Source organism: Mchenga conophoros, linkage group LG1, assembly GCF_057382185.1.
Source record: "Mchenga conophoros isolate Kocher_MC1m ecotype Shallow Benthic linkage group LG1, M_conophoros_male_GT1.1, whole genome shotgun sequence".
NCBI classification, from domain to species: Eukaryota; Metazoa; Chordata; class Actinopteri; order Cichliformes; family Cichlidae; genus Mchenga; species Mchenga conophoros.
This window is the reverse complement of record NC_140526.1, coordinates 40,631,949-40,647,128: the sequence shown is the minus strand read 5'-3', so window position 1 is coordinate 40,647,128 and position 15,180 is coordinate 40,631,949. Positions and strand designations below refer to the sequence as shown.

Genomic DNA, 15,180 nt, shown 5'->3' with positions numbered 1-15,180 from the left:
ATTTTGCAACGTTGTGTTTATGGTATCAATCACACACTTGATCTCAGTCCAACAAAAGATACTTTTCAGTTACTAAAGACAAAAGTTAGGGCAGAGAGACCCATCACCCATGTATTAAAATCAACCCTTATATTTGAAATTATGTTGGTTTGTTCCTAAACAGTTTGTGCTACACTTTTTTGACCCCTTAAATTAAAGGTGAAAGTCTGTTGTTGAATCACACATTGATTTATTTAAATAGTGGTGTGCAGAGGCAAAACTTAAAAAAAAAGAAGCTTTGTTTACTTACCCTCCTCTCACGAGAAGAAGATCGTGTCTGGATGAAGTCCATGTTCTTACAGGCTAGTAAGCGGTTTCGTACCTTAAAAACACACCGATAGACTTCTGCCAGGGACTTAGATGGTTGATACCTGATAGGAAAATATTTCCTTTAGACAGGTACTGTGGGACAGTATGGAAATGCTTCATGTATTTCATATATTAAAAGGTGTATTTTGTTTTACTACCTGCCCTCTCCACAGGCTTGGCCGAGCAGCCCTGTGTGCTTCAGTAAGGCTGCCAACACAAACCTGGACACAGTGTCTAATAGGGTCTCATTACTGAGAGATGCATTGTCCCAGTCTGCAACAAAATCCACAGTGCAGTCAGTGAATGTATATACCTGTAAAGCTAATTGCATTAAAGAAATGGTAGGATTCTGTATATACTCAAAAAAGATGCAAACCTTTGCCAATAGCGTACTCATGCATGTTGATCCAAAGGCTGTTGGCAGGTTCTTTAGAGGAACCCAGAGCCAAATCCACCAAGACACTCAAGTCAGGATGCAGTGTGCAGTCGAAGGGTTTCTGCTCCTCATTACCAGACAGTGCAGCCTCCAATAATGAGCTGATGCAGGTGTCTGAAGGACAAGCAAACAATTATCTTCACAAGTCACAGAAGAAGCGATAAATGAACTCAACTGGACAAGAGCCCTAGGATTCTGATCAGTCAGAAGTAATGTCCTGCTCTAAGTTACATTCTACTACTAATCTACTCATGTTGCTACTACTGTCCGATACCGATACCGATATCATCAATTTGGATATCTGCCGATACCGATATCATCAATTTGGATATCTGCCGATACCGATATGAATCCGATATAGTGTTTTTTAATCAATAAAACTGTTTTTTTAATATATCTTGCTGCATTTTGTATAAGTTCATACTCAAGTTTAAATAAACAACAACACTAAAGCTATTCTGTTATACCTGTATGTAAAAAATACAACAAAATATTTCATAGTTCAGCAATACTGATCAATCTAATAAACTTAAACCTGCACCATCCTCCCTATTCTGGTATTTTAAAGAGTACTTAGCATAAATATTAAGCAACCTAACTAATAGGGTTCCAACTCCCAGCAACAACAAAAATAAATAAATAAAAAATAGGGAACCACCCCTCACGCTCCACCTCATGATGCTTAATCAACGTAATCAACTTTAATTTGATGCAGTGTGGAAAAAAAATGCACAGAAATCAATTATTTTTCAAGAAATATTAAATAGATTCAACATCTTTCTTCCACAGAACTGCAGACTGCACAGATGGTACCTTCCCAAAGGAAAAAGTACTATAGCTTACTAGGGTATATTAGACTTAACAGTTACTATATACAGTAATTGACTTCTATTCATTTTACACAAGATTAAAACTTTGGGTGTCAGATAATTATTTATTAAAAGCGAGACATTTTAAATGAGAATAAGAAAGAAAAGTATGTCTTTGTGCCCCCTTTTCCCTGTTAATGCCCTATCGGCCCCCCTGGCTAAACTTTGCTAGCTCCGCCCCTGCACAGTTACCAGCCGTCAGCTACGTAGAAAAAGATCCTCGAGTAGAAAGTAATATTAAATAAATTCTAACAACAGCTGATTAAGCTTAAACGTGCTGCTGTTGTTCAGCCGCTGGTTTCCTCTTTCTGATGCAAAGTGGGCCAAAAACAAAGAAGAGAAAAGCCGATCAGCTGATGATTGATCAGTTTCATGATTGAAGTAGCAGCAGGAGAGAGAGAGAGAGAGAGAGAGAGAGGCCGTCGCTCCATATATCGGTTGTTAAGCTTATCGTGTTAACTAGTTGCTACTGGTTGTGTATGTGGGCGTCCGTCCTGTACCTAGCTGGGGGATGTCCATCTCCAAGCCATTGCTAAATAGCGGTGTTTTGAGCCAGTAAACAGTATCTTGTTCCTCCAGTGAGGTGGGAGCTCCCTGCAGCATCCCACCAAGGCAGCGCCCAACTAGCAGGGCGACTGTCCTCTCCAGGTCCACAAGCCACACCCAAGAAAGTGCGGGCTGCGGCAGGGTCATTCCTGAGGCTGGCTCAGCAAAGTCTGAGGTACCTGGAAAAAGACAAATACGTTCTCCAATTTAGTACTCCACCAGACGTCAAGATGGCCCCAACTGCAGGGTGTTGAAACATATCACCTTTCATTATAAATAACACGATATGATTTTCATTTTCTCATATCAGACATCAGTGTTACATATTAATGTTAAGGCCAAAAATGAGTCTTGCGAAGTCGCATCTATTCAGCATCTCACACGAACATCTAGCCTAGAGGTCGGCGACCTGCAGCTTGCAAGCCAGGGGTTAGGATTAAGGTTACCCCGAACTAGGGCTGGGCCATATTATACCGTTCACGGTAATACCGGTATAATGTTAGGCAACGATAGGAAAATGAAATATCGCGATAGAATGGGAGTAAAACGCGCATGCGCAGTGCCTTTGTTTACATACGCACATGGCCGATTGTTGAGTGAAACAGATGATCCAGAATTGGTTTGTAAAAATGGTGCAACTTCAGTGATGTGGAACTGGTTTGGTGTTTGTTCGTCAGATACACAACAAAGCACATTTTTTTGCAGAACATGCAAGCGGCCGTTGTTATTGTCGTATTTGTCGGACTAAGATGCTCTTAAATCTGGGAGTAATCTGGGTCCTAAGCTCCGTATTCTTCAGGTCAAACAACACTGCAGCATCACTTAGAGTTAAAAACTGTCTAAATTCTTTCATCTTTAATAAAACGATCAGCATTGCTGCTTTACGAGGTGTAACTATAAAGTTTAACTTCCAGGCATCCATGAAAACAAAAGTTATTACATTTAACGGAGTTAGAAGTTAGCAGGAAGCTAGCGGAAGTTAGCTCGCTAGTTTCGCTAGTTACCTAAGCATGATATTGCATGTTCTGACTGAGAGATTTCTGAAAAAAATCAAACGTACACCTCTGCTATCACTTCCAACATAAATGAAGACAGGAAACTAAACAGCAGTGACGTTTGTAGGGTTACTGAAGTTGGGCTAGCTGGTATATAATGATGTGCTACGTGATCGCTAGCGACACAGCTATGTTAGCATAACATAAACAGTGAAGCTGGAGGACGAACACTAACACTTTTCCACTTATAAAAGTTAACGTGAAGGTTCTTCATGGTTAGAGACAAATGCAATCGCATGGCAGGATGCTGTAAACGGACCAAACTTCAGTCAGGAGAACAACTGAGATAATCCATCCACAATACGAGGTCAGTCATTAATATACTGCAACAACATGGGAATAGAGCAGCTGCCAGAGAATTCAACATTAATGAATCAATGGTACAGAAGTGGAGGAAGCAAGAAGAATGAGTTTAATAAAGTTTGATTTATCTGACTGCTTTGTTTCGCTTAATGTGCCTTATAATCCCGTGCACCTTATGGTCCGAAAAATGCGTACTGCACACTGCAGTTTAATGTTGCAAAGCACCTCTTTTTAACTTCAGTGGATATTATACATGGTTATGCTCAGGATATGTCAGCCCATTTCTACTGGAAATGCCTTTTGGTTAAACTTTCAGCAAGCAATTTGCATTTGTACTGTTACATTTTTATAAAGCTTTAATGTACATAAAAACCAGCTTCTTGTTTAAGTGAATATAAATGGAAGGTTGTCTTTTTGCGCTAGTAATGTTGTGGAGTTGTATTTTGTCTCGCATCAATTATATCGTCGGTTATATCGTTATCGCAAATTTTCAAATATATATCGTGATAAATATTTTTGGCCATATCGCCCTGCTCTACCCCGAACCCTATTATACTATATGTACCTCTGTCCCCGTCACCTGCATGTGCTGCTCTTCTTCTCCCACTGCTTGGTAGGAGCAGCTATGACTCTTGATGTTGAAAGTTGCCGACACCTGAACCGGCAAATTAATCCTCCAATTCTAGTGTATGTTTATGCCAAATTAAAAAAAAATCATCAAGCTCTTAAAGAGAAAAAACTTAACGACAGAATATGTGTACACATAATGCCTGCACACATGGCTTTTTGTAATTACACTGCTGGCTTAGCTGACAAGGGCTCATAATTTAACATCTCCAGCAGAAATGATCACATCATGTGTCTGTACATGCATTTACCTCATCCCAGGATATTTTGTAACTTTTTTTTCAAATTTTGACCAAGTTAACCTTGCTCTGAGCTCACCCTGAAGAGGCCACTGCAGCTCCTGGTCCTCCAGAGGAGAGGCAGCAGGCAACAGTCTGTTCAAACAATCCAGAGGAGGCAGCAGTTCCAGCAGTTGGCTCAACAGCGGCCTTGCCACCGACACCGGAAGCAGCAGTAAGGCGTTGATTATCTGACACAGCATGCTGCCTGCTGCTGACACGTAGATCACATCTGCAGATTACATGGTCATAGTTTTATGACAATGATATAAAACAAAAGAAAGTATCTTCAATGCTAAATGAAAAGAACTTGAACTATCGGAGCAGAATGAGATAACAAGGAAGTGAAAACAGGCCTTTATAGCCAGATTACAACACAGGTCACTTGATTTCATTCACCTTGTAGCTTCTCCCGTATGCTGCCATTCCAGGAGCTCTCCTTTATCAGCGCTGCAGAGCGGGAGTAGATATCTGTGGCATGTGGCAAGAGCAGCTGCAGATGTTTGTGGAGCAATGACACACTGCTGGAGTTCTGCAAATAAACAGGGTGACAAAAAGTTTTTATATACTATGGTCATTTTCTTTTATTTGGTTTCTTTTATTCACTAAAAAAGTGACAGACAGACAGATTTTTACCAACATCACAGGGCTGAAATAAATGGCCTGTATTTGTATAACGCTTTACTAGTCCCTAAGGACCCCAAAGCGCTTTACACAACCAGTCATCCACCCATTCACACACTGGTGATGGCAGCTACATTGTAGCCACAGCCACCCTGGGGCGCACTGACAGAGGCGATCTATCTACAACATAGCACACCACATTATTAAGACACCACTGAAAAGAAGCATCAGTGAAATTATTCATCAGTAAATAAAACAGACATTTAGCTTTAACTCTATATTTAACCAGCAAAATGAAAGTTGTATCAACCCACTGCCACTGGAGACCAAGCCACTCCACAGTTTTCAAAGACACAATAAACAGCGTTTCAAGGCAGTTAAATTCAAGAAACATATGAAAACTAGTTTTTATTTCTTGACAAAAGGGACATAATTCACTTGCATCTTTTTTAACCTTGGACACAAAACTACTGACAGCAATGGCACCGTGCAAAACCCTCCCCTGTAGGTCACCTGACCTCTTATTGAGTGGGGGTTAATAAAAGACTCTCCATATAGGTTTCTGACATTCCTCAACTTTTAACTTGTCTCTCCAGACAGCATCGGTCCTTCCACTGAAGTGCCTTTTATTTAACCCTTGAACTGACATTTTATATAACAGTTTTCCACTCAGCATGTGAAAAGTCACGAGTCTTTCCGATTCATAAGCGAGGGTCCCGTCAAGAATGTAAAATCAATACTCAATTCCATTCCTCAAAAAGGATCTCTTTCATCGGAAATCTCTAATCCACAACTAGAATCTAACAGCATCTCCTTTTCAACTAAAGTTAAACATTTAAGCCAAAAGTCTAGAATACTCCTCATACTGTGGCTTGACTTGAACCAATGAAAGTTGTTGCTGTTTCTGTGTTCTGAAGGTCTGGTCCATAATTTGTCTCAGTTTGAGAGCCTTTGTCTCAAGCAGTCTTTTCAAAAAAGCAAGTCCAGTTCCATCACGTGCATCCGGCCAAGCCCCCAAAAACAACGGTTCCTCTAGAAGCCAAAACAATGAGGAAGCTGGTTCCAGTCTTTTCCAACAGAAAAGGGTCCAAGCTTTAAAAAGGCCTTTATAAAACATAGGAATTTCATAACAAAATATTAAATTACAGTTTAGTAAAAACACGGAAGCATCCATTCCTAACTCTCCTTTTCCTCTTAAAATAACACTAGTTACTGGTTCCCAGAAAACATCTTCCCTTCCCATCAAGTGTTTCTGAATAAACTGCAGTCTGAAAGCTGCAGCTCTGCTCTCTAGGTGAGCTCGTCCCTGTCCACCTTCTTCTTTGGGCAAAAAGCACAGCCCGGTGTATCCAATGTCGATTATGCAAAAAAAACTTGATCATCAAGGATTAAAGTTTACGCGCACGGGTGCAGCGGCTCTTAGCTCTCCAGTTTGGTGCTCGTTTTTACTTTTAATGTGGATATTTTTGAATGTTTGCAACGCCGCCATCTCTTACAGTCGCCAGAACCTAATTGACCTAGGTTTTAAATATAGTTTGTCTGTTTCTGGCGACTATCAGCGAACACACAACATCCTGGAGGAGATAGCGAGACCGCCAGGGTCACCGTGGATGGTCTGCCCGCCCAGCAAGCGTAGAAGGCGACGGAGGGAAAGAAAGCGGAAGAGGGGATGCCGGTCGGGCTCAGACGCTAGGCTACGCAAACATCCACACCGGCCAGCACTTCCGAGCCTATCGGGCAGGGCTGCGTATAGGGCGGCCAGGGCAGACCTGAGTAGAGGCATCAGGAAAGCTAAGGCTGCCTATAGGAGGAGGATTGAAGATCACTTTGCTGACAACGACCCCAGAAAAATGTGGCAGGGGATCAATCACATTACCAACTATAGAAGCAATAACCAGGCGACATCTAGGACTGATGCCTCACTGGCTGAGGATCTAAACCGTTTCTTCGCCCGCTTTGAGACGACCAGGCCCTCAGCTGCCACACCACTTCCACCCGCCCCCAGCACTGGCACACTAACACTCAGGGAGCACCAAGTGAGGTGTGTTCTAAGGTCAGTGAATCCCAGGAAGGCGGCAGGTCCTGATGGAATACATGGAAAGGTTCTCAGAGCATGTGCTGACGAACTGACCGGAGTCTTCACTAAAATCTTCAACCTTTCCTTGTCATCAAACACCGTCCCACCCTGCCTCAAAACCTCCACCATCATCCCCATCGCCAAGAAGACAGCTGTGGCCAGCCCAAATGACTACAGGCCTGTTGCACTTACGCCTGTAGTGATGAAGTGCTTTGAGAGGCTGGTCTGTCAGCACATCAGGGCCGGTCTGCCTCCCACTCTGGACCCCCACCAATTTGCCTACAGGACAAATCGATCCACCGAGGACGCCATCACCATAGCGCTCCACACTGCGCTGAGTCACCTGGAGCACCGAGGAAGCTATGTGAGAATGCTCTTCCTGGACTTCAGCTCAGCATTCAATCATATCATCCCGGAGATCCTGGTCCAGAAACTGTCTCACCTGGGACTCTCCACCCCCATCTGCCTCTGGATCAAGGACTTCCTGACAAATAGACCACAGTCTGTCAGACTCGGCCCCCACCGGTCCAGCACCATCACACTCAGCACCGGGTCTCCACAAGGATGTGTTTTGAGTCCCCTCTTATCAACAATAGACCTGTCTGGCACGCAGTATGTTTGTGTTTGGTGGACAACCAGGGCCCTATTTCAGGAAGCCGGTTTAGTGCAAACTCTGAGTAAGTATACCCTGAGTTAACGAAAACTCTGGGTTTTCGGTTTCACAAAGCGAGTTTAGATTAATTCTGAGTGAGTTACTATGACGACACACTCCGTGAAGCTAACCTGCCCCCTAGCAGGTTTACTTCAACTAACCCCGACTTTCTCCGCCTCTTTGTCGGAAACCTGACTGTAGGAAGTGTCAGACATGGCGTGCTCCTTCCTTGAAGAGCCAGTAGATGTTGAAGCCCAAATTCTCCGCAGAGCTCTCCGCCGGGAAAGTGATTAGAGCGCGTTTGGACATTTTATCATTTCCTGATGATTTCCTGTGTGAACGTTACAGTTTTTCAGCGCAATCTATAATTTATTTGAATAACATCCTCAGGCCTAATATTGCTCATGTGACACATCGCGGACATGCTCTCAGTTCTGTACATATTATTTGTATTGCACTTCGGTTTTTTGCAAACGGGAGCTTTCTGTATAATATTGGTGACGCTGAGCACGTTTCCAAGGCTACCGTCTGTCGGGCAGTCAGGAATGTTACAGTTGCACTGAAACGTCTCCTGTACTGGTTTGTGGTGTTCCCTGGTCATAGACCCACAAGATTTATCAAAGAGGGATGCCACAAAATTGCAGGTATCAGCATGAACGAAACTTAATTCATGATGTGGTGATACTTGAACTACTACTTAAATTTTACATTTATTTTCACGGTTCCCAGGCGTGATTGGCTGTATAGATGGCACTCACATTCCAATCATTGCTCCTTCAGTAAATGAAGGAGACTATGTGAACAGGAAGTCTTTCCACAGCATTAATGTGCAGGTACATAGTTCCCTGTAGCATTTCAAACTAACAAATTATTTCATTATAGTAATGGATGCTAATTTGTGTTCTCTGCACTGTGAAGATCATATGTGATGCTGCCAACATTATCACAAATGTGGAAGCCAACTGCTCAGCCTCTGTGAGTGGTGGTGGTGGAGGACCCCCACCTGTTTTTCAGGCCTCCGCTTTTTTTTCTGTTGGCTATACGGGTCACATTTGAGCATACAGAGTAAGCAAATATGTACTTGTAATGTGCTCAGAAAATTTCAATAAGTGCTTACAGAGGGGAAATTAATGTAGCCTCTAACTGCAATTGATTTATAGGACAAACAGACCAAGCACTATGGCTCATAATACAATTACACCTTACCTGTTTGGACTATATTTTTATATTTCATTTTTACTTGCTGCCAGGAACGTTTGGGGCCTGTTGGGTTGCACCTGCGCTCACGTCACATCACAAAATAAAATGTATAACATATAAAATAAAAGAAAATATAATAAAATAACGTGTTAAATGGGTGGAAATCCCTAGATCAATGTTTAAATTAACACTCACGCATTGACTCTGTCGGCTATGTTTTGCCATGCATGCTCCCTTTCTTTTGCAGCTGAGGCTGTGTTACTTTTTTTCTGCAAAATTTGCACGTTATCGGCATATGCTGCCATCAGAATTTCGGCCTCAAGCGCTGTAAAATACATTGACCGCGCCTTCTTTCCCTCCGTCTCCATGGTGACTCGCTTAATCTGTGCTCCACTAATCAGGGCTTTATGTATCCTCGTGCGCGCGCTTAACTTGGGGTTAAAGCAACTCCGCGTTGACTGCACTAATTGTTATCAGCCTTTCTCAAACCGAATATTCCGAGTTGGACAGTTCGGGGTTACTCAACCCTGAGTATCGTTTTTCACTCTGAGTTTTCTAAACCGGCTTCCTGAAATAGGGCCCAGATCCATCAACTTCTTCAGTCTGTTTGCCAGCACTTTTGACAGTATTTCATAATCAGTGCACAATAAAGAGACAGGCCGCCCCTTCTTAATATCCTGGAAATCACCTTTCTTTGGTAACAGCGTTAGAACTGCTCTCCTGCAGCTCTGAGGTCTCTGAGCCTTCAGTGAAGCTCTCCTCAAAAACCTCCATGACATCGTCACAAAGGTCAGACCTTGCTCTGTCCTTTCTTTTTTCCAGAGAAAAGAAAACCTTCATAGGAGCATCCATCAGAGAAAGATTTTGAAATCTGCAACAAACCTGAGCCCCCTGTGCTCCAGAGCCCGGCAAGGCTTTTTTAGATTTGAGGTTCTCAAACCAAACTCGGTTTCCTGTAAAATTTGCAGACACCTCCAGCTCCACTATGTCAGTCTCCAGATCTCTCAGAGATTTGGCCGATGAGTAGGGATGGGTATCGAAAACCGGTTCTTGTTGAGAACCGGTTCCCACTGTTTCAATTCCTTGGAATCGTTTGCCACTTTTAAAAACGATTCCCTTATCAATTCCAGTCGCCCCGAATGACGTCATCACGTTGAGTAGCGTCTTTTACCCAGTAGGAAACACGGCGCCTGAGCGGCACAAACGCTCAAAAGTTTGGTTACACTTTATGAGAAAGGATGACAACAGGGCAACGTGCAATACTTGCAAAGTAGAGATTTCATCAAAGGGAGGAAACACTACGAACATGCAAAAGCATTTGCTCAAAAAACACGCGATTGCGTTCAACGAATGTCGTGTTTTTGATCCGCTCTGGACTAGCGAAGCTCAACCCAGCAGCAGCGGTAGCGTTTCCACGTCCTCTCCCGTTAATACTGCAGGTAACTAATCAATTAGCATTGCATATTATGTTAGCGCGATTTACCTTATTACAAAACCTGCTATTACTGTGCGTTGCATTTAGATAACCATGATGAGAGAGACAGAGTCTGGCTCAGATGCTGGCAGGTCTCGCTGCAGTCTACCGGTAGCGTCTCCTTTCAGGCCAGGATAGACGAATGTCACCGAGCAGTGTCTAAGTTTGTGGTCAAAGGCTTGCACCCATTTGCCACAGCAGATGCCCCCGATTTCACTTTGGTAAGTGAATGTGTTTAATTGTAGGCAGGACATTACTGGATATTCTTGTGTAATTGCTACAGAATAATTTATGTTAAACTTTGTTATTGCTACAGGAGAATATTTATTTTATTATTTTACATATACATTTTTTTTCCTGGGGACCCTGTGACACCCCATTGAAGAGCCGTAGGCTGTGGCTCTCTTAAGATCTCACTGTTGGGTTTGTAAGGCCATGTTACTCCTAAATTTCTATCTTGTTCAAAGAGAAGATATAAAACACAGTTCTAAGCTAATCGACCTTAGTGTTCTCCTTTTTAAAAAAAAAAAAAGAATCGATAAGAGAATCGATAAGAGAATCGATAAGAGAATCGATAAGGAATCGAATCGTTAAACAGAATCGAAAATGGAATCGGAATCGTTAAAATCTTATCAATACCCATCCCTACCGATGAGACAATGACAGTACACTGCTGACAAAATTCGTTGATTTCAGTTTTGCCAAGAACCCACCAGTGACTTAAAGACATAAAATCATCTTTCCGATTTATTTGCTTTATTTGCGTTCTCCACACTGTCAACAAAGATGACCACAGCGCTGAGTTCACCCACTGCCAGACTACACTCCTCTACTGAGCAAGGACAACTAGGTATGATCTTAAAACCATGTTGTCTCATGAGTTTAGAGAAGTCCATTTTGGCGATTTTGCACACTCAAAAAAAGTCAGTAATGCTTAATTTAATCAATTCAGAAAAGTAAAGTTAGAAACAAGTCCTCGATCTCTCAGTCAGACTCATCACACGCTCCACCGCCACACTCCCAGCATGCAATGCAGAAGGAACGAAAGAAAGATGCGGGGTACCAAGCACATTTTACACCTCTCCTGTTCACTGATAGAGAATTCAGTTTGCTCTCAGACAAACAAAACCAACGTGCCTGAGAGTTTAAAGCCATTTTAATCCTCATTACAACAACCATGTATGATCTGAAATTAAAGTGCAATCGCAAATAAAAAACGTCTTCAAATAAAACACTGTGAGGCTATGAAATTGTGTTGTAATCCCCCATCCCGTCATCCTGCCATGTTTTGGTAGTGTGAAAACTATTTTCTAAGTCATTAAGCATCAAGAATCAAAACAAATGTGTTTACACACTCTAATTATTCTAAAAAAGAGGAGCGCAGCCGTACCTCAGTAAGAGAGTTGATGTGGCAATATGCTAGAAGTTGCTTCTGCAGCGAGCAGAGAAGTTGGTGCAGGTGAGCCGGCTGGCTGCTGTCAGAGGAGGATGTGCCCTGCTGCAGCTTATCACTGTTCTTCTCCAGCTCACCGAAAGCCTGATCCTGTACAGCACAAACATACAAACACAAACATCTGTGGGTTCAGTTCCATTTATTTAACACTAGTCTACAACTGTCAAAGTCAGCTTTATTTTCAAAACCATGTACATGTACAGATCATACACAGGAGTCTGATATCGCAGTGCTCCCACGCTCTGATAGAAATCTCATATACACAACAGTCTCAAGCCGACTGTTGTTGTGATTTGGTGCTGTATAAATAAAAATGAATTGAATTGAAAAAAAGTTATTTCATCCAAGTAGTTTCTAGTTTTGTTTTGTTCGTCTGGATGTCAGAGTTCCATTTGTGGCTTTGCGAGAGCAGAAAACAGAATGATGTGGATAATTGAGTCAGAAGACTCAAGAGGAAAAGTACAGCCAGAGGCAGTCTAACTAGCATTCAGTGTGCAGTGTGTTCATTTCTCGGTATTAACTTACAGTATAAAAGCCAAGGTTCCTGAGCAGCGTCTTCATGAGAATCTCGGCCAGGTGAGTGTCGGGGTGGCCTGTGGTGGTGCCGTAGGCAGGCTCTGGGAGAGCTGTAAAGGCAGGGCCAGATGAAAGTACCTCTGGGCCATCAGCAGGAGAGCTGTAACCCAGGAGTGAGGCCACGTGGGTGTGGTCCTGGAGGCTGGTCAGGATTATGTCGAGCTGCATCCTCTGTGACACAAAATACAAACATTCCTGAGCAATGCAGGCAACAGAGACATGAACCAATCAGCAAATTCATCTTTCACACCTGAGTAAGTGAGAATATATGAGGGCAATGTAAATCGATGCCATTGCTGCCCACCACTAATTTCCCTTTTGGTCTTCTGTGACTCCCCTCTGAAATTATTACGCTATTTAACATAAAAGACAACATTACTAAGATAAGTTACCCATGTTTCAGAGTTTAGTGTGTGATTTCTTTCTGAATCCTGTCCACAGCTACGTCTATTCCTCAGCCTGCATGCTTGTATCTACATGGCACTGATGGATTTGTTCCTGATAATCATTAGATTTTATTTAAAAAAAAACAGGTTCTGTTCCTCTTCTTTACAGGCTGTTTAAAGCATCAAGCAACGAATCCTGCGCAGCTCCATCTACACAGTATGTAGCATCGGGTACCTGTCCTTTGGAGAGACTCTCCCATCTGTCCGGACCCTGAGGTAGCAGAGAGTGAAGAAGCTCCATCCTCTCCCTCAGTGGTGGCAGCAACATGGTTGCCCCCACAGACAGAGTCTCAATCACTGCCTGAAGGAAGAAAGTATTTTAAAGTCAGTTTTAGGTTTCATTCTGATCACCTCCCATAATCCTTCATGACTTATTTCTGTTATGAGTTCAGTCTGAATATTACTCTGTTGATAACAATTATCCGAAAAGCATCTTTTACCTCCTGAATCTCGTCTGGCACAGAGGAGTCCATCAGTCTGAAAAGGAGGTTCCTCAGTGGCCTGGCCTGCCGGCCCAAAATACTCGTTGCTACGCCCCCCGCCAGGGCCAGCGCCAGATGATTGGACAGAAGCCGAAGGCACAGCTTGAGGAAGTTGTGATGCTCCCTTCAAATAAATTTAAAAACATTTTTAATCCAGAACTTGGCAAGGTCTCCTCCTTGAATCGCTACCTTATCGTGGTGGAGGGGTTTGTGTGTCCCAGGGATCCCAGGGGCTATGTTGTCTGGGGGCTTTTGCCCCCTGGTAGGGTCTCCCATGGCAAATTGGTCCTGGGTGAGGGACCAGACAAAGAGCGATTCAGAAGACCCTTATGAAAAGAATATCGAGGGAACAGTTTACCCTGCCCGGGATAGGGTTACCGGGGCCCCGCCCTGGAGCCAGGCCCAGGGAGGGTGCCCGAGGGCGAGCGTCTGGTGGCCAGGCCTTAGTCCATGGGGCCCAGCCGGGCACAGCCTGAAGAGGAGACATGGGCCCATCCTCCCGCAGGCCCATAGGGGTCGGGTGCATTGTGTGCCGGGTGGCGGCCAGGAGCGGAGGCCCTGGCGAACTGACCCCCGGCTGCCAAGACTGGCAATAGGGACATGGAATGTCACTTCTCTGGTGGGGAAGGAACCTGAGTTAGTGCGTGAGGTTGAGAGGTACCGGCTAGATATAGTCGGGCTCGCCTCTACGCATGGCTTGGGCTCTGGAACCAGTCTCCTGGAGAGGGGCTGGACTCTGTCTCAGTCTGGAGTTGCCCCTGGTGAGAGGCGGCGGGCTGGGGTGGGTATCCTAATATCCCCTCGGCTTGCTGCCGGTACGTTGGGGTTTTTCCCGGTGGACGAGAGGGTTTGTTCCCTGCGCCTTAGGGTCGGGGAACGGGTCCTGACTGTCATCTGCGCTTATGCGCCGAGTGGCAGTTCGGAGTACCCAGCCTTCTTAGAGTCCCTGGGGGGGGGGTGCTGGAAGGTGCTCCACCTGGAGACTCTGTTGTCCTGCTGGGAGACTTCAATGCTCATGTGGGTAACGACAGCGAGACCTGGAGGGGCGTGATTGGGAGGAACGGCCTCCCTGATCTGAACCCGAGCGGTGCTTTGTTATTGGACTTCTGTGCTAATCACAGTTTGGCCATAACGAACACCCTGTTCGAACATAAGAGTGTCCATAAGTGCACGTGGCACCAAGACGCTCTAGGCCGTAGGTCGATGATCGATTTTGTAATCGTATCACCAGACCTGCGACCATATGTTCTGGACACTCGGGTAAAGAGAGGGGCTGAGCTGTCAACTGATCACCACCTGGTGGTTAGTTGGATCAGGTGGTGGGGGAGGACGCTGGACAGACCTGGTGCACCTAAACGCGTAGTGAGGGTGTGCTGGGAACGTCTAGCAGAGGCCCCAGTCCGGAGAGATCTTCAACACACACCTCCGGCAGAGCTTCAACAGCATTCCGAGGGAGACTGGGGACATTGAGTCCGAATGGACCATGTTCAGCGTCTCCATTGCCGAAGCTGCTGCATTGAGCTGCGGCCGCAAGGTGGTTGGTGCCTGCTGTGGTGGTAATCCCCGAACCAAATGGTGGACACCACAGGTGAAGGGAGCCACCAGGCTGAAGAAGGAGTCCTATCGGGCTTGGTTAGCCTGTGGGACTCCGGAGGCAGCCGACAGGTATCGACAGGCCAAGCGGAATGCGGCTCGGGCAGTGGCTGAAGCAAAAACTCGGGTGTGGGAGGAATT

General features: G+C 44.4%; 1 protein-coding gene across 9 annotated transcripts in view; it reads right to left on the bottom strand.

Moving 5' to 3' along the window:
* Window positions 1-15,180, bottom strand: part of herc1 (HECT and RLD domain containing E3 ubiquitin protein ligase family member 1) — a 91,245-nt gene that overhangs the window by 59,412 nt on the left and 16,653 nt on the right. For all 9 annotated transcript variants that reach the window (XR_014892873.1, XM_085278413.1, XM_085278425.1 and 6 more), the window contains exons 12-21: window positions 13,405-13,570; window positions 13,140-13,265; window positions 12,468-12,689; window positions 11,880-12,032; window positions 4,862-4,994; window positions 4,503-4,694; window positions 2,154-2,378; window positions 725-898; window positions 507-621; window positions 290-410 (exon numbers count right to left, since the gene is read on the bottom strand). Coding sequence is in view for 8 of the 9 variants with exons in the window: in XM_085278413.1 (XP_085134539.1) it covers window positions 290-410; window positions 507-621; window positions 725-898; window positions 2,154-2,378; window positions 4,503-4,694; window positions 4,862-4,994; window positions 11,880-12,032; window positions 12,468-12,689; window positions 13,140-13,265; window positions 13,405-13,570 (1,627 nt within the window). In the remaining variant the exon portion in view is untranslated. The remainder of the gene's footprint in view (window positions 1-289; window positions 411-506; window positions 622-724; window positions 899-2,153; window positions 2,379-4,502; window positions 4,695-4,861; window positions 4,995-11,879; window positions 12,033-12,467; window positions 12,690-13,139; window positions 13,266-13,404; window positions 13,571-15,180) is intronic.